General features: G+C 43.2%; 1 protein-coding gene across 6 annotated transcripts in view; it reads left to right on the top strand.

Annotated features, from left to right (window-relative positions):
• TPK1 (thiamin pyrophosphokinase 1) overlaps positions 1-20033 on the top strand; it is a 313129-nt gene that overhangs the window by 234766 nt on the left and 58330 nt on the right. For 3 of the 6 annotated variants that reach the window (XM_055805375.1, XM_055805377.1, XM_055805373.1), the window contains one exon: positions 14592-14703. The exons of 1 other annotated variant lie outside the window; for it this stretch is intronic. Coding sequence is in view for 4 of the 5 variants with exons in the window: in XM_055805377.1 (XP_055661352.1) it covers positions 14592-14703 (112 nt within the window). In the remaining variant the exon portion in view is untranslated. Of the gene's footprint in view, positions 1-14528; positions 14704-20033 lie in introns of those variants that run through there. 2 more of the 6 variants (XM_055805374.1, XM_055805372.1) reach the window with 1 other exon arrangement.

Here is a 20033-nt window from a genome sequence, read left to right on the forward strand (position 1 = left end):
ATTGCATTTCATTCATCATAATTTATATGTTGAATTGAGGAGGTAAGTGTATAGTGTTTGAGGATCCAAAATTGTCACTAGGAAGTAGAGAAACCAAGTTTAGAGGATACTAAGTGTCTACTGTTAGAAATTTATCAGCCCCCTTTGCCTTCATGCAATTCCCAGGATACTAGCCAGATCTTGTAAAACTGGACAAAATACACCTTCAGATTCCTTTCTGTACTGTATGTAGGCCTTAGAGATTTGTTGGAAGACAATGTACTTTCTATTAGCAGAAATGTTCTGCCAGTCTGCAAGCTTCTACAGCCTTGTTGCTGGTAATGTTTTGAAGCAAGCAACAGGGTTTTCGTTCTGAAAATGTAGATGGCTTGAATGTGATTCTCTCCCAGTAGTAGCCCAAAGGCATCTTGCTTCATGGAGCAGAAGCGGCCATGAAATTATATGAATGCTTTCCAAGAGGGAGATGCAGCTACAGAAGATTAGGAAGGTAGGAAATCTGGTATTCAAGAGTAATGCACCTGATTCCATAAACAATCCTTGATTATATATTATTTAATGAGAGGCATCAATTTGTAGTTCTCCTGAAATTTATTACTACTTTAAATAGCTTGAAATTAATTATTTAGCTTTTAGATTTTTGAAAGATTTGGCCATATGTTTTCTTTCTAGCTTGTCCTTATGGTTTTTTTTCGATACTTTTGTGATGGAAGAACCTAATTTGATTCTTCCATCTCATTAATACAGGCTGCAAGTAGATTTGAACAAGAAGTTTCTCTTTTATTGGAAGGTTCACCTTCTCCAGGAGATGTGTTCTGACTTGCTATTGTGTGAAACAGACTGAAAATTTTTATGTACAGGAAATAAAATATGTATGACACAAAAGGCCTAAATAGGCAGTATTACTTCTTGCAGCCTTACTGCATTTGGTAGTGTGAACCGTTTATTCTTTTCACAGCAATTTGTCGTTCTCTTGACTCTTTTCTTTTTTTTTTTTTCTTTTTTTTTTCTTATGTCAGGGGTTTTCTTCTTACATTATATTACTGTGTATTTGATAGAGCATTACTTGTTCTACAGTGGTCCCCTCTTTCATGGGTTCTAATTCTATTTTATTCCCAAGCAGTAAATGGTAAGGATTTCATAGAATTGATCAGATCAATTGGAAGGAGCCTGTAATGCTCATCTAGTCCAACTACTTGACCACTTAAAGGCTGACCAAAAGTTAAAGGATATTAAGGACACATTCAGTGGCCCATCTCGCCACTTTGAGCTTGCATCAAAATGTTGAGATTCTTAGCTGAATATAAACAACCTGGAAGTGTGAATAGATCACAGGGTGACTATGAGCTATAGATATAATACAGGCAAATGCATTTGTGTCAGGCAAGATATTTCCATAGGAAAGACAAGCATTGTGCAAAGCCCTGGTGAGACCTCACCTCTACAACTATGGACATTTCTTATTCCTCATGTTCAAGAAAGATAAAATTCCATCTGGGATGAAGACAAAGACCAAGCAGCTCATTAAGGACATGGTGGGCCCACAGAAGACAATGACAACTAGAAGAAGCAAGACAAAGGCTAAGAGAGCTTCCATCACTTTCAAGAAAAATATCAAGGATGAAGGACAAAGGAGGAAAAGAGCTACTGAAGTTCAACAAAAAAGATGGTCAAGAACACAAAAACATTCAGGATTTCTTTGCAAGAAGACCTCACCATAAGCAGGGTAGTAGCAAATGTCATTTGTTGGTGCCTTGGTAAGGAAAGGTGAGAAAATTCTGCAGCTCAACATCCCTGTGAAGTTCAAGCAGAGGGAACCAAAAGCCTTTCTTTCACCTTGAGCATCCTCACAAACGAAACGAATGTCTGTGGTATAAACGCCCTTATTTGCATCATCTGAATGTGCAGAAGAATTTGGGCACCAATGTACAAAATGACAAGAGCAGTACCTGCCTTACTCTTTCAGGACTCCATATACTGAATCCTAAAGGAAAAAGACACTTTCCAGGGTTCTAGGCAAGGTCTGAACATCCACCCACAAAGTGAGGTTGGCAAATAACTCTCAGAAAGGTTCAACTCACAAACAAGCTGAGAAAGTTTTCCCCCAGGGCTGAAGCGCATTTTGTATCCCATGTAAACACGGCCAGTGGGTGTCATTAACAGAGGAGCTGCACAGCTCGGTTTCGGTGGGAAGGGGGATGCGATGGCAGTAGCAGCAGTGGGCTGTTTTCCCAGTTTGGAAGAGTCATCCTTTGCCTGGCTGTGCTTCCAGCAGGGATCCAGGTGTTCTAGGTGTGGAAATGACCAACCTTCCCACCGCACCGTTGCAGCCTCTGCTCACATGTTTGTCACAGCCTGTCTTATTTCCATGGCGGCCTGCTGGCACCGTCCACCCCATCCTAGGGCTCTGGTCACGCTCTGGCTTTCCTCCAGGCTGTGGCTGCTCAAATCACCCCTCTTACACCCCAGGCTTTGTGCCCAGCCAGATCAAGGCCCCGTCCTCCTGCCTGCGGGACATCATGGATGTTACCTCTGGCGCACAGAGGGGGCAGCTCCCAGGGTGGGCGCTGGGCTGCAGGGATGGTCCCTGCCACGGCCCGAGAGAGGAGGAACAGCCCGGGGTCTGTCCTCGGGAGCCCAGCGGCAGAGGAGGTGTCAGGGACGCCCAGCAGCTGTGCCCCGTGCATGGCCACCAAGGGCAGGGACAGCGCCCCGGGCCTCCCGGGCACAGGGGCTGCCTCAGGCCGGCACCCCAAAGCCCTTCCTCCCAGGGGGGCTGGGCGGGGGATGGGGTGGCACCTGGGGGTCCATGTCACCCTGTGTCACCCCTGTGTCACAGTGCCATCACCTGGCAACGCAGCAGTCACAGTGCCCCAGGGGAGTATAAAAGGGGCCTCGTCCTGTGTCCCCTGTCCAGAGCTGGCCTGGCACCGGCCTGAAGACACCCGAGAGGAAGGCCTGGAGGGGCCGGTGGGATTCCCCGGGGGCTGAGGGAGGAAGGCTGGGGGACACTGGATGCAGCTGCTGGAGCTTCTCCGCTGCAAGGGCAGATTCTGGCAGGGCCACGTTCAAACCCCGTCTGATGGATGGGAATCTTGCTTCAGCCTTCAGGGAGCAGACACAAGCCCCTCAGGAGAGGAGAAGAACCACCAGCCCCCAGAGGTGCCCAAGGCTATCGGGTCTTTTCAGCTGGACAGCCATGGCAACACCAAAGGAATGCCTTCTTGAGGAGCGCTGCAGAGCTCACCATCCTTGTTCCTCATGAAGCCAGGAGCAGTGGCCGTGAGTTATGGGATGCAGAGATATTGCCAGGGGTCCCAGAGCTTTGGAGCACCCACTGGTGCCCTGCCAGGCACGGGAAGGATTCTTGTCCCCCCAGGTCGAACAGGCCAGGGGTGTTTGGTCACTCTTGGAAGCCCCTGAGGTGGCTCCGGGCTGAGGGAGAAGAGGGCTGGGGCATCTCCCGGGAGGCGTGCCCGGCCCGTGGGACGAGGAGGCCGGTCCCGCTCACGTGCTCAGGGAACAGCCGATCGCCAGCGCTGCCTGGGGTCAGGAAGGAATTTTCCCCCGGGGCACATTGGCACTGGCCCCCGGGGGTTTTTTGCCTTCCTCTGCAGCACTGAGCGCGACCACTTGTCAGGGCTCCTGCGTTCCCTCGGGCCAGGTCACCGCCTGCTGCTGGTGCCCCACGAAGGTGGCCTCTCGTGCCCCGCAGCTGGGGGGAGGAAGGCTTTTTTTCCCCCGCGGTGGGCGAGCAAGTGTCCCTGCCCGGGGTTTTTTGCCTGCCTCTGCAGCACCGCGCAGGGCCCCTGGCCAGGGCTCCTTTGGGCCATTCTGGCCAGGTGCCTGCTGCTGGTGCCCCACGAAGGTGGCCTCGTGCCCCGCATGCGGGGGGAGGAAGCTTTCGAGGCTCCCAGGGGGCCCCCAGCGTGGCCCCCGCGGGTTGCTGCTTTTCCTCGGTAGCACTGAGCACAGCCCCCGGCCAGGGCTCCTCGGGGCCCTTTCGGCCAGGTTCTTGCCCGCTGCCCTCGCACCCCCGAGGCACCCCCGTGCCCTGGCGCTCTGGCTCTCTTGCCCATCGCAAGCCTTGGCGGGAGCCAGCTCTGCAAAACAGTCTTGTAGATATTCAGCCTACGGTGAACACTGGGAACAGAAGGGAACAGAACCGTCCCACTGCGATGTGCCTGGAGTTCTACGTGAGAAGCTGTGAGTGGGGTCTGAGGGTCCCTCCAGCAGAGCAGCTCTCTGCAGGGCAGGGCCCAGGCCCAGCCAGGACAGGGGCAGGCACGGGCACACCTAGAGCATGGCTCGGGCAGGGACTTACGGCCCAGGCTGAGCTGAGACATGTCGCCTGTGCCCTTGGCAGGAGACGGGGGCACTGCGGGTCCCAGGGGAGGCCAGTCCCAGCCACCGAGGCCTACGAGCATCCCATGGACCCTGGCACAAATAGGCCTGCACTGCTCGTGGGCTCCTTTAGGTAGTGCTGCTTGGCTGCTTTGGAGACTGAGCGTTGCACCAAATGGATCTCTGCTCTGAGGGAGTACTGCTATTCTCAGGATCTTGAGTTTTAGCTTGTTTTTTCAAGGGAAACAGCTCAGGCATTTCTGAAAATGAGTATGAGGATAAAAATCCACAGGGAAACGAGCAGTTATTGCTCGCCTCACAAGGGTTTGCAGCCATTCCATCGAGGAGCTTATCCCACTCCAGACCCAGGGCTTGGTCTCAGCCTCCCCAGGGTCAGAGATGGAGGGTTTTCCATCCTGTGGAAACCCAGTGAAACTGGATGAACACAAACCTTTCACAGACCTCCTGCCACACCTGTTCTTTGCAAGTTTCTCCGGATGGTCAAATCATCTGAAGACAATGCACAGCTCTACCCCCCATCAGGAGGGACGTGCCTCCTGCCCACAAGGTGACAGAGGCAATGCCCAGGCTGGGACACGACTGCCCATTCAATCCCTTCTGCTGGGGCAGGGCAGGGAAGAAATGTCAGCAGAGATTTCCTTGGCATGCATTGGTAGGGAAAAGAGGAGGTAGGGAAGAGGAGAGTGGAGTGGAGAGGAGAGCGGAGTGGAAGGAAGAGGAGAGCAGAGAGGATGGAAGAGGAGAGCACAGAGGAGCAGAGAGGAGGGAAGAGGAGAGCGGAGAGGCAGGAAGAGTAGAGTTGAGAAGATGGAAAAGGAGCTTGGAGGGAAGAGGAGAGTGGAGAGGAGGGAAGAGGACAGTGGAGGAGATGGAAAAGGGGATTGGAGGGAAGAGGAGCTCGGAGGGAAGGGGAAAGCGGAGAGGTGGGAAGGGGAGAGCAGGAGGGAAAAGGAGAGCGCAGAGGAGGGAAGATGCGGGAAGAGAAGCACGGAGAAGAGGGAAGAGGAGCGTGAAGAAGGGGGAAGAGAATAGTTAAGCTGGAAGCAGCCTACAGTGATCATCTAGTCCAGCTGCCTGACCACTTCAGCTGACCAAGAGCTGAGTCATGGTATTAAGGGCTCTGTCCCAATAAATGCTTCTTAAAGACTGACAGGCAAGGGGCATTGACTGCCTGTCCAGGAATCCTGTTCCTGGGTTTGGCCACCCTCTCGGAACAGAAACGTTTCCTCATGTCAAGTCCAAACCTCCATGATGATCACAGCTCTGAGCCATTCCCATGTGCCCTGGCACTGGAGAGAACAGCGAGGTCGCCCCTCAGCTGCCTCCTCTCCAAACTAGGCAAACCCAGAGTCCTCAGCACTCCTCAGAGGCCATGCCTGCCAGCCCTTCACCAGCTTTGGTGCCTTCCTCAGGACAAGTTCAAATCCTTTGCAATGTCGGTGTCGCCAAATAGAAAATCACTGTTCCTGCAGTTGTGGTCCTCCAACTCAAGACAACTGGGCAGCCCATGTTCCATCAATATTATTAAAGACTGAAGCAAAAAAAGCATTGAATGCCTCCACTTTTTTTTTCATCCCTATTTGTCAGGTGATACTTTTCTGCAAGTATTGTTCCAGTGTTTTCCTTAGACAACCTCTTGCTATCAACATACTGAAAAAAGCCTTTCTTACTGTCTGACGTAACACTGACCAGTTTCAACTCTGCTTGAACTTTGGCCCTTTGTGTCTTCTCCCTGCATATGCAGAGCACAGCTCTGTACTCTTCCTGCAAAGCCTGACCTTACTTCCAGAGATCATAAATTTCTTTTTCCTGCTGATTTCCAAGCAGAGTTCCCTCTTCAGCCAAGCTGGTCTTCTGCCCCGCTTGCTTGACTTAAAACACAAAGGGATTGCCTGCTCCTGTGCCTCTAAAAGATGGTTCTTAAAGCTGACCAGCATGTGTGGACTCTGGAGCCCTCAAAAGCATATTCCCAGGGGACACTGCTTGCTTTCTTGAAGTCCAGGATAGCAACTCTGCTGAACTTTTTTTTCATCACACCAAAAATTTTTAACTCAGCCACATCATGCCAGGGCTAAGTGCTAGCAGCATGTTGATAATTTTGAATACTCCTTTGGGGGATATAAGAGGTCTGCTGCATAGGTCTAAGGAAGGCAGAAGGTTAGTGCCACATGGGTATTTTGTTCTTTCATTGTCTGCTACACAATACAATTTCTTCTAACTTTTAGTGGTAGACAAAGGTGGTATTTTTAACATACCAGTAGAATTCTTCTGGGATTCTCCCTGAGAATTATAACTGCAATGACAAATGCGTGCTGGAAAGATACATGCAACTTTCAGAGCTTCGAAGTCTTGTGAGAAAAGATGCTAGGCTGACTGTATTTGTTTATGGTAACAAATCACTGTCAATTATTTAGGGCTCAGGTTGGCCTACTTTGAAATATTTTAGCATGCTTGTGAATATTCCTCTGCATTCTGAGGACCAAATCTGTCACTGATGATGTGGGTGCAGTTCCCACTGAAATGCAAGGGAACGGAAGCTATACCCATTATAAAAAGGCTGTTGCAAATCAACTTTACACTCCTATCCAAGTGTGATTCATAAAGGAGGAAAACAGGCTTCAGGGTGGTACAGTATTCTGTTCCCCCATCATGTGCTCCAAGAAAAGAATGGATTTTTGTATGGACTGTAATCTCCAACTGACTACTTAGCTATACAAGAAAATGGTGAAAAGGTGGAAAAAAAAGGAGAAAAAAATCTATGTTTGAATGACCAGCTTGAAGTTTCTTTAATTATATCTCTTCTTCCTGACCTGAGCAACAGGTCTTTGAATTTCATGGGTGTAGAGAGAAGCAGTCAGTCAGTACTAGCACAAGATCTGGGGCACTTTTGTGAAGCCTGTTTTAAAGCGGAAACCATTTCCCTGCCTATTGAAAATAGACATGGTTTCTTATCCCAGGTCAATGAATAATTTTATAACAACAGCCAATTATTCCTTCCTGTAACAGAGATCAAGAAGGGGTGCTGAAAATTGTCTCAAAAGTTCATTCTTAACTACTTCAAGCTTCTCTCTCTTACCTAGAGGTGTGTGACAGTAACAGAAATTAAAGGAAGAAAAGAGCATTTATAAGATTCTCCTACTCAGTGCAGAGAACTATGTCCATCAGTCTCTTTGCACTGAAGAAATTATAGAGGCTAGGCTTTCTTCAAGTCCCTAGTCCTAACATGAAGCCCCCAAATATGAGGCCAGTTCTACTAAAAAGGTGGTGGTGTATAAGATGATTTGATGCAGCTCACGATTTGCTGCATCGTATAACACGTAAAAAAGGGCGTCACATGGATGTAGATTGAGGAGTACAAGAAACTATAAGGAGATGTTGACCAATAGCCTGTGGGTCATTCTTCTTACTTATACAGTAGAGAAGATTTCCAAGTGAGATTTTGGAGGAGGAGAGATACGGAGATTTGCCAGTATGTCTGGGTAGACTTCTGAGAAGAGACAGACAGATTTGAATTTTAGGGGAAGTCATGAAGGCACCTACAACAACAGCCAGCCAAGATTCACATGGTCGATAGCTGATGAAAGGAAAAATTAATCAATTAATCTCTTTACCATTAAATAGAACATGATAGGCTCCATCACAGGACAGATTGTGAAGAAGTATGCAAAAGGGAAAACATTACCTGCTCTAGGGAAGAGAAGGCAACATGCATAGACAAAGCAGCTCGATCAGAGCAACCCAGACAAGAAAAAATACATATCAAATGTTGTTGTATAGCATACATTAGTAAACACTGATATGCAATAGGCTTGATAACCATATTTTTTTCTTGTATAGTGACAGAGCCTAAGCACTTTCAAAAAACAAAACAAGAAAACTCTAGCGCTACATACTGGCACAAAATTTCCGTGTTCTTACATAACATAAAGGTGCCTTCCAGCAATACTTAGTAATTCAGTGCTACAAAGAAATTGTTTCTTGTGACAAGTTAGGTGAACAAAATCCTGTCTTTTAAATTAACTCCCACGCTTCTCTAATACCAAGGAAAATAAGAGAGTGTAGTCTAGGTAGAAGAGATCCTCTGGACTCTTACCCTGTAGAGATGCACAAAAAAGAATGAGTAGTGACACTAAATGTATTATGAACTGGTGGATGATGAGAAAGATTATGCTGTAATTCTCATCACTTAGGAATTATAGAATATTAGTGCCCTTAGTAAAGGCCCCTCTAGATTGACAATTTAACTGCAACATTGCATAATAATTACACAGGCAATATGAAATCTTCTAGCAGCTTGTCTACTTTTCATTCTTATCTGCAATCTATTATACTCTGTAGTCTCATAAATGGATATAAAGAAAATGGTTCTGATTTTTTTAAGGCATCACTAAAAATGCTAATTAAACCTGTAATGGTGGGCCTGCTGAGGATAGGGCATCAAATGCACAAGCTCAAGGATAAAATGTCACACTGGGCTAGTGTAAAGCTTGCTTGAATTTAGAGAAGGACCAGCCACTTTGCGATTATCATTGTTTCATGCTGTATTTGTGGTGTATTTTGCATTGATTTATGGTAGGCTGCAGAAAATGTGGAATTTTGTTTGCAAGTAGGAAGTTGCATCAGAATGAGTTTTTCTTTAGGGTAGTATTCAGAGTAGAACAAGGATCAGCATTTATGGCATTTGTGAATCTTTAAGATATCTCAGTGAAAAGAAATTAAACCACACAAACTCCCTTTTAAAGTAACTTCTGTATTCCCAGATATCTTTTTTTGCCTGACTAACTGTTTTCATCACTTCCTTTGTGTGCATGTTAGCAGTGTAGATGCTGCTGGCAGTTTTAACTGCTTGCAGTCTCCAGAGTGAAACACACTTTTGCATTTTTTGCACCTAGGATTGCTGTTTTCTTGTCAGTCATATAGACTTGACTGCAAAAGATAGCTGTTTTACTTGCTCATGCTGCAACAGGTGATGGGAAACCAAGGGGTGCACCTACTATGCTCAGTAAAACTTCATTGGTATTACACCAGAAGTGTATTCTCAGGAGGGTTTTACGGGGCCCATAGAAAAAGTTCATGTGTGAATGTGTGAAACTCTGGGATCATTTGCTCTTTGTGGATGATTTGTATGTTAGATATACAGTAGCAACCACTTAAATGTATAACCTCAGGGTATAGTAAATTTTTTTTGGTTTAGTGGCACTTACCTCCACAGGGATTTCTTTCTATACCCTTGCCATAAATCGGTTTGAAGCAGATGTGTCATTAATTGGGTTTAATAATGAGTATAATTTATTCTCTCTACTGCCTGGGATTTTATTCGCTGTACAGTCATCGTTTTATGAAGTGCTCTTATTGAAGAGTGGGCTTGATGTGGCTCTGTCTTGCAAATAACCAAGATCCTGAAGTCTATCCATTTCAGTACAGGAGCACTACCAGGGTTCAATGGTAAGGTTTGGCAGGATTGGGTCCAACAGTTGGGAATATTGTGCTGAAGTACAATAAATCTGCTGGTTTTTCCATGTGAGTTTAAGCAGTCATTGGTATGCTGTACAAAAGCTTTTAGACTTCTAAGTTTTCACTGGAACTGTGAATACTTTTATTTTCAACAGCAACAAAAAGCCTGGTCGGCTCAGATAATGTTCTTTGAATAGCATTCATGCAATAAAAAAAAATAAAATTCAGCGCTATGTATATTTGTTTGAAAAGACAATTGATGGTATTTTAGGGTTATAACAAAATGGCTCTTCTTAAATACATCCTTTTAGAAAAATTGGCTGTATTTATCATGCTCAGAATCTCAGCCTAAAAGCTTTTATTATTGTTAAATCAAGCTCTTACACAACTAATGATTAATAGAAATATTTCTGGAACTTTGTTTTTACTTTATTGCAAATCATGAGATTTGGTTTTAAACATAAATGTTCTCAGCTTGGTTTCATCCTTGTTCCTTTCTTCCTCGCTGCTGCAGTCTCTGGTGATCGTGTTGATTTCCATCCATTCCCCAGGTCTTTTATCTATAAACCATTTTCTGCGCCCAGATGTTTGTGTACTAAAACAGATTGTAGGTTTTGCCTTTTTTGTGGGTAACTATGACATCTGTATTTAGTTTTTCACTGCTGCTGTTGTTTTCAAGTGTGTGCTGCCATCTATGGAGTGATCACTGAAACAAAGCTGATATAAAAAGATGTTTTATCACAGTATTGCAGAAAACAAGATCTAGCTGATGGAGGGGGTACCACAGAGCAGTTGGCCATATCTCAAGAAATCCTATTTTTCTGTAGCTCCAGATCTCACAACAAGCACAGGTGAAAGAATACCATTTAGAAAATCTGTGACTTCTAGGAGTTATTCAGTAATTTTATTTATAATGGACAACCCTGTCAGGGGAGCCAGAAAATTGAAATAAGGTTGCTTTGTCCTCTAATCCTGTAAGTAATTCCTTTTCCTTCCCTGTTACCTTTCACATGTCCTAGTCCTTCAGCAGTTTCTAAGATCTGCTTATTATACCTTTCTTAATTTGTTTTTTTTTAAAGCTTAATTTTAATTCCTTATTCCTTCCCCGCATCTTGTTAACTGACTTTGTGCCTCTCCTCTGTGTCCGGTTCCAGCCTGCCAGCTTCCACGTTTCCCTACTTCAGATCGCTTTAGAATTCAGTACGGGAGATCAGTCCCCCTTCTCTCCCTTTTTCGTAACATTTTGTCGCTTTGTATCTATTTTAGAGTACTCGAAGAAGTAATTTTCTCTATATTGTGCATGCATAAGATGCTATCACTTTTACCTTGACACTGCTTATATGCTTTTCAGCTTGCAAATTTTTTACTAAGGATTTTAGCACCTTACAACCTCGAATAGGGTTAGTTACACAAGTTCCTGACAGTCAGACTTCTAATCCTTTCAGTTAGGAGATGTGACAGAGAACAGCTGTGTCTTTAGGGCTCTCCTCGGCAGGACCAGTGTTGGAGTGGGTGTATATTTAACCACTAGTGCTTAAATGCTTTCTTATAACACAAGGTTAGAATCAAAAGGAAAGGTGTAACATATATGGGAGAAGCATTCTTAAAAATATCTTCTGACATTTTCTTCTTATTGCTGAACTTAGAAATTGATCTTATTTCCCAGCATCAGAGACAAAAATGAAGAAAAAAAATCAATGCTGAAGATTGATCAATGTTTTTCAAAACTGACTTAATAAGATAAAAATCAATGCAGCTGTATTATTTGCCATTATTTTATCACCAGTATCATTCAAACATGGTAATACTTGATTCTTAAGTTAAATGTGAAAATATTTCAGTTGCCTCCTACAGAGACAAAAAATTTAAGGAAGAGGGATTTATTTGGTCAAGCTTTGGTTTTCTTTTTAATCCTAATTTTGGAACTAGGAGTTCTGCAGAAACTGAGAACAGTTTCGTATTTTAAGTGCCAGTATATAATTGTTCCTTTAATCACAGAAACTTAAATAGAACAAATTATTACTTGTATTTGCAAATTACAAGCTCTGATCCTCCCTTCCTCCTGCAAATAGCAGTTCCATCTTGCTTGGTTGAAAGATCTGTACTCAAAAATTTGAAGATAAGCCTGGGCACCAAATCTCCCCCGTGGCAGACTCAGTGCTTTGAATTTAGAGCTGTACTTTACAATAGCCTTGGCTGATTCATGGTTTTTTGCAAAAATTAATGGAATATTTGGGGGGGTTGTTTGTTTTTTCCCAATGATCATTTCCCTTTTCCCACTGTCCCCAAAAATATTAAGATCCCTTACCGATTTAGTTAAAGTCTTAAAAATGGTCTTGTGTAATATCAGTGAACCATCTCTAAGCCATGAGGTTGGCTTAACAGCTGAGAGGGTTTTTTTTTAAATTAATTTACCTTTTAATATTTTAATTCCGGTTTATTTGCTGCTGTGAGTTTAGCCCTTTGGGCTCCTGGTTTGAAATTTCTCTTAACAACTGAGGGCTAGAAAATGTCCTTGCAGGGAAGAGTCAAGATTCTCACATAATCACTGGGATGTGTGAACTGGGATGTCAGGGAAGTATCAGGCATGAAAAGACTCATGATAAAATCCTGGATATTAGCGAGCCTCTAGTAGTGGCATCTTTTGTTTTCAAGATTTATTTCATGATCACAGAAAGACAGCTTTCTGCATACATTTCTATTGAATCACATCCCTATCTGTGAGCTGGACCAGAATGTCATGCAATAGGCAATGCAAACCTACCAGTGGATAGGCACAGTTTTTGAGAATACAGGACTTAATGAGGTTCTCTGTTGGGCCAGTTACTTTTATCTCTCTTTTTCATATTCCTTTACTAACTGATAAACGCGGTGTGTTTGGTGCTCTCCTCAAGCAGCTCTGAGCAGCAATATGCACATTCATTAGGAACAGCCAGTTCCGCCCCTTCGTTCTCTCCTTCATCATCAGCTTCATTATAGACAATATCTGCAATCGCATAACGAGAGAGCTTGTACTTGCAGCTCTCCTCTCCCTTTCCTGCTCCCCTCTGTACTGTGAGAGAGGAGTAGTGTGGCATATTGCATAATTAAAAGGTTATCAAGGCTGAATTGGTTACACCTCTGAATGTGGCATGCAAGCGTTCACAACCACTATGGAAATACGGGGCTCATTACCACATGAAGCTGGACACCCTGAGAAGATAGATGGTATTGGATTGGTTTTCTTGTTGCTCTGCAATCAAACAGGCTTAAGCTATGCAATCTGATACTCCTTAATTGACAGCTTTTCCAAGGTTCATTTGTTAACTGAGAGCATGACATGTATTGAAGTTGTTTCTTCATAATGCATTTGGCATTAACAGGAGAAGCTGTCGAACGCCTCAGTCGTTAACATCTCAGCAATAACATGTTTTCTCTCCAGTTTTGACTTTCTAACTAGTAACTTTGTATTTGCCAGGGGATTTGGAATGAGCGTGTGAGAGGACAGGACATAAGAAAAAAACTTAAATACATTCCACAAAGAAAATTTGTGAGAAAGTCTTTTCGCTGCTTGGGACATTTACCTGAGTTTTATGGTTCAACTGTTCTTTTTTCCTTTAGTATAAAACCTTGGTTTCTTGCTTAACGAAGTACTCACTGAATACTCATTGGGTTTCAGACAGTCCTTTTATTTTGGTAGATTAGTAAGTGGGCATATCTGATTTTATTTATAGTGACAAAGAGTTTGTATGTGAAAGATATGCTGGAGGGTTTAACTTGCCTGTGCATCCACAAGAGAATAAAACCCCAAAGAACCCTCCGTTTCAAAGAATCCTAACCTTTCCCCAGATGAAACCTGTGCTTGTTTGAAAGAAAAAATTACCTGTATAGAAGAGACAAGAGGATGATTTTTTCCACTGATCTTGTCACTGTTTTGCATTTGCTGTTTTCTTGTAGCTATTTTTCATAAACACTTTCTTAGTTTCTTAGAACACAGATTGTGCCAGAACTTTTAACATTCAGCTGCTTTTTTTTTTTTCCTTTTTCCCCTGTTCTGTAAAAGATTTCCACCTCTACTCTTCCGTGCAACTGTTCATATGCTGGTAACTGGCAAGATGTTCACACAGTGCCTATAAGTACTAACTAAGAGCTTCTCCTGTATCCCATGAACTGGATAGTTACAAGATGAATTTATCTTAGATGTTCAAAAAATGTGTTTTAATTTCACTTTGTTTTTCCTACTTAGTGTAAGCAGATTACTCTAAATATTTAAGTTCATTTCTCTAGCACCTCGTTAAATTTCTGCATGTATTCTTCGTTCTGGGAAGAGTACATGCCTGGAGAAGTACATGAAATTTTACAGATGTCAAAATAATGAAGGCATTTTGGTGGTGCTTTGACTAGTATAGTTTAGGAAGTGAAATACAGATGTTTAGGTGAGGAAAAAGGTGAATGGATGGGTCAGGCCGCCTGGATTTCACAGCACTAAAAAGCCTAGCTCTGACAGAAGTGCCTCTTCAAAAACTGCCAGGGAAGAATGAGTAAAGCCAGATCCTGCTTCGAAAAGCCCAGAAACAACCTTTTCGAAAGCCATGAGGTCTGGAACCCAAGCACATGTCCCTTCTCCCTCTGTAAACATCAACAATCTGAATTCCTGCAGCCAAGTATTCCTGAGCTTTTTGGGGATGTTCTGGACCCATCTCCATCTAAGTACTTTCTGGTTTATCTGCCAGGTCTGTGGCAAGTGCTGGCCAGGTGCCTGGCGAGCACTGACTCGAGCCCCTTCTGCCTTGCAGGGCAAGCACAAGCTGCGTGTGGACACGGGACTGGAAGGTGCCTGGTGTGGCCTTATCCCCATTGGGAACTCCTGCGAGAGCGTCACCACGACGGGCCTCAGGTGGAACCTCAGTAAGTCTGACACCCCTGGGGTGGTGGGTTTGTCATCACGCCAACCGCGCGTTGGCACCAGCCTCACCAGTGCTGAAGGGCCATACATGTTCGAAGATGGAGCATGCCATTGAATCCCTGCCAGGCCACTTTTTTCCAGAAATGAATTTTTATTTAAAAAAAAAAGAAGAGAAATACATTTAAACCTGAGATATCGCAGGCAGAAATGTGTTTTCCATTTGGGAGTCATTGTGCTGTTTAAATAGAACATTTGTTGAGGTCATGATACATTACGATCATGATACATTGCCCTCCAGGGAGGGGAATCTGCAAGTCCCTAAACTCCTGGTTATAAGCCATAAAGTTACAACAGACAAATAATAATGTGATACAGATTATTAAAGCTGCCTCACTTCCCCTGAACTGCTTCGCATATATTGTCTGTCGACTCTGAAGGAATAGATCTTTTCCTTATTTTAAAGTGGGAAAAGGTGCATGTGATCTAGAACAGAGACATGTATCTGTAGAGAAAGGAGGTTTCTTGACCAAAAAACCCTGAAACACCCTTCACCCTCCGGCCCCCTCCTCCCACACTGAGTCATTCAGGATGTATTTAATCAGGAAAATAACGGGATATTTTAGATAAATATTCATTAAAACTTAATGGACGCAGAGCAGTGACTGAGAGGCTCTGGTGTTGCAGTCGGACATACATGGCCAGGCTTTGGAGCCTGCCCATGTAGGAAGGGCACGTGGTGCTCACAGTTTGCACTGCGCTGCCTTCCCTGGATAGGGATTAATGTGAGGCTGACCCACTGTGCCGGCCGGCAGCACGTGTGCTGGTCTAGGGAGTGTCTGGTTCCACAGAGGGTTTGAGCATGTGCAGTTAAGGAGATAGTAGGCATTAGCAGCTCACTAATGATAAAAGTTATAAATATGGCATTGATTTCAGGAGCTGTCTGGCTAGTGATGTTTTCATCCTTTTAAACTGAATTGCAAGAGCTGAATGTATCGTACAACAGACATTCTCTTAATGTGAAAAAGAGTCAAATATTTTCATTTGTACTTATAAGTACAGTTGACAAATAAGGTATTGAATCTTCATCTGCTCATCTCCTGTTGTGCAGCAAATTTTGCGGCCCATTGCACTGAGGGACTTCTCATTTCTCAGTAAACATTGTACCCTTCAGAGGGAGGTGAATGAAGATCAAACCAGCCTCATGGTACTGAAGGGAGCACCTCTGAAGCCTGTGTCACTCTGCAAGAGGCTATTGTGTGGCTCAAAATGCGGTGGACACTATAAGGTTTCGGTCCTTTCTGGTGGTTTTGGTTATTAGTTTAAGAAGTTATTTTTCAAATACATCAGAATGTTTTTTGAGTTTAATAACATAAATTTCATCAGATTTACAAGGTGCTCGTTAGAAAGATGGTAATTTTAAAGGTAGTCTGTCTGCTCCCGCAAATGACATGGCTTTGTTGCTGCTAAGTTATGATTACCCGCCCGCTGAGGCTGAGGAGGAAGGGGGTACTAGTCTACCTGTGCCAGGGAGGTGCAATGGCAGCAAATAGTAAGTTTGTATCTAGGATTGGGTTGAGATAACCGTTTCTTCCATGTTTTTCATTCTAGTGCTGAAATAAACTTCTTCAGGTTACTTAGAGGCATAGCTAGATATGGACCTACTGGGATTTTTACTACGCTTAATTCAGTCTTGTTTTGGTTTTTTGGTTGGTTTTTTTTTTCTTTTTCTGGGGAACAAAAAGGTGTTTAAGTGACTGTCTCCTACTTGTTTCATGTTAACATGACACCACCATCTCAGCTTCTCCCAGTCCTTGTTGCTATTTCCGAGAGGAAACCTCAGACCTTTACAGCATTTTCCTTAGTGATGTGTACGCTGCACCCCATTACAGGCGATACTTTCAGTCTCAGTATTCATGTTTCTCACAGATCATATTTCCTTCATTTATTTCACTGCATTGTCATCACAGATACATGAAAACAAAAATTATAGTCTTCCTTGAAGGTGTGAAGCATTCCAGCTTGAAACTGCTCTTGTGCCCAGGTGATTAGAGCTAACCTTTACTCATCCAAGTACAGATATTGAATCAGGTTATTGTTCAGATACTGATAAAACAAATCAGTGTAGTTGCAGCCAACAAAAAGGAAAAGGGATTTTTTCCTTAATTAATAAGCCTTACATTCTGATAACCTAAGGGTGATACTAGCTTTCATTGTATTAATGACTTCTGTGCTGCCTGCAGTTTTGCCATTACTTTTAAAAATGTTAGTTCTCCTGTAAACTGCGTTGGAGAAGCAAAGGGTCACCTGGGAGGAAAAGAGAATAAGATACTGGTGTGACGTGGATGTTAGAATTGCTGCTGACAGTTGGCAGTGGCAGAACGTTCCCTGTTCATTTGTTAATGGGACTCTAAGCACACACCTTCAAAAGGCTCAGTGAATAAAATGGTTTGGTTATAAATTCATTTTCATGTGTAACTCATAAAAGAAATTGAATTTTTAATCCAAACATAATATGATAAACCTCTTTCTCCAGTTTGTTATGGAATTAATTGGGTATGACCCAACAAGTTTGTTTTTAAAAAGTAATTTTTCAGGCCTCAAAGTATATATTTTTTTAAAATAGATGGGCAGTAAACTAATTCCAGAATTTCAGTATTGTCTTAACAGCCAAACATGATGCATTAGGTGAGAGGAGAACCCTCATTTTTGCAAACAATAATTTCCAGCACTCAAAATTGAAGTAACACTGCAGTACAAGAAAGAGCTGGCTTCGCATCAAGGTTTTTAGTGTTTAACACCTATTTCTGTCTGAGCATATCCAGATTACTCTCATGATTAAAATTTTCAAAACCTTCAAGGAATAGTCAAATGTTATCTGTGTCTAACCTACAGGTGCTGTCATAAGACTTCATAGCTTCTGCTAGAAAAAGACAAGTATAAATACCTAAGACAGAAGCTGTGTCAGGGTTGAGAGTAGGCTATCAAAGATCTCATTTCAATGTCCAATCTAGGTAAATTTGAGATTTGTAAATTACTCTGCCAGCAGAGAAATGATGTCTTGATTATATTTTTAATAGTGCAGAATTCAGACTTCTTGTGTGCCTGTGTGAGGATGCAACATCTATGCATAATTTTATGCATGCTTATCTTATCTTAATTATTTGCTACCACTTGGCAAAAATGGAACTTTCATTTATTTTAGTTCTCATCTTATGGGTGAAAGAACTTGGAGAAGAAAGTGGAAAATTGATTAGCGAAAATACTTCTTATCCATACTTGCTATTGTGTAGCACACATTCGGAACACATTATAAACATATTCTTTCCACTCCCAAAGGGATACAGATCTTTTCTCTATTAAAATCTGATTTACAGCACAGGAATCAGATAATGCTTTATCTGATTTGACTCACCTGGCTGCTTGTTGATAACAGCTCTCGTGTCTAATAAATAAATAACGAAAAATCCAATAATGCCAGAATTACCCAGCACTCTTCATTAGGTCTTCAGTGGTGCTTTCATGGAAGATGAATAAGAATGACGGTAGAAATTAGCTGCACTGCTCATCGAAGAAGAGGTTGGAAGGTAATGGTAGGCTTTTGTAGCAAATGGTTCCTTTTCTAGGAAATTGCTGTAGAAAATAAACTTGCCAACTAATTTACTCTTCATCCCTATGGCCTTTGATGTGCTGTATGTCATACCTGTCCTGAAAATGCTGGCAAATATATATAAAAACTCTGTGTGTGTGTGTGATTGTACTTTCCAGATAATTTTCATGCAAATTTGCTGCTTTAGGCAGGAAGTTAAATTGCTGTAAAATGCTACCATTCAAAAGAGCTCCACTGTCATTTCACTTCAAAAGGCAATAGCAATAACAACAACAACAGGAGCAAGACCTTTAACTGTAGCAGCGGAGCATCCACTGACTACTAACTTCAGAGGTAGATAAACAGGATCCAAAATCTTTTTGATGCTGTTTACATTGTTAGCAACATTGAAATGTTTGCACTGTTTTACTTCATTGGGGTTTTGTTGATGTTGTGAATGGAACAAAAGATTACAAAAGCAATGGAGTTTTATGTTTTAGGAGAATTCAGAGTCTGAAAGACAAAAGAAAATGAATAACTGCTTAAAAAAAAGTCAGAGGGTGAGGAACTTTTCTGGGGAAGGCTGTAAATTGAGGCAGACAGGTATCTGTGCTAGTGAAGCTGTTTGTATAAGCACTCTGTCACCTGTTTCATAACTGAAGTAATTTTTATAGCACATTTTGCTGCTCCAGTTCGTTCTGACTGAGGCAAGCTAGGTGGTGCTCCCAGGAGTAGCTCTGTTTTCAGTGGCAGAGTAACAAGCTTCATAGCTGGATTCCCCTCCCCTCTGCTTTCCTCTCCTTCCATCCGTTCTCGTGTTTCTCACTGGTAGAAGACTTCCAATCTATGATAGATCCAAGCTGGGATCTATCTTCAGAGCTGCAGTGATGTAGTTTTTCCCTTATTCATTATGGCTCTTAGACCCTGGGTAGGGCAGGGTGACAGAAATGCTGCTGCTGCTCCCAAAGCTTTGGGTGATTTTGACCTTTTGCGAGCTGTTTGCCTGCGGGAGTGCTGCTGTCTGCCTTCCAGGGTCACATCATTTATTACAAGGCAAGGCCTGCTGAAATTCTTTTCCAATAAAGCAGATGTTCTGATGGTGGCAGCCTGGCATCCCACTGGTTTACTGCAAGTCAGCAAAAGCAACGAGGCCATTGCTTAGCATTGCATGAAATGATTTTGAAGCAAAAAGACTATTTGGCGTACATTAAAGGGCTGATGAACATCGAGCTCGGTTGTGCTGGGCCCCTAAAGCTGTATTTGCATTTTTTCCAGAATAGCAGCTTGAAAACTCAGTCAGACTTTGTAAAGGGGCTTGAAACGGGGCTTTGAGGTCACACGTTCAATCCATTTCCACATATCACAAGGAATGTTTGGAATTAGCGGGAGGGAGATTTGGTTCCAGCTCCTCTTTAGCAAGGTAGCAGGGTCCTGGCATTCAGTTTGGAAAGGCTGCTTTAAGGTGATAAACAGATACACTCTTCCAGATCACACTGCTGGGGCAGCGTTACTGCTGCAGGACTCCACTTAGGGGAAGATTCATGTGAGCACCTTCGTTCTGAACTAGCTCAAACCACGTCCAGCAACAAGTTCAGCCCAGCTGGATGGCCGTCTTTAATGGCACACAGGGAGCATGTGTATGATCCTTCCATACAGCAGTAGTAGGCAGTAATTGCCAGGAAGGGGTAGAATAAAAAAAATCTCAGAGAGACTTCTCCAGCACAGCTGTGCACAGAGCGGATGGCT

This window comes from Falco peregrinus, chromosome 5, assembly GCF_023634155.1.
Source record: "Falco peregrinus isolate bFalPer1 chromosome 5, bFalPer1.pri, whole genome shotgun sequence".
In the NCBI taxonomy this organism is placed as follows: domain Eukaryota; kingdom Metazoa; phylum Chordata; class Aves; order Falconiformes; family Falconidae; genus Falco; species Falco peregrinus.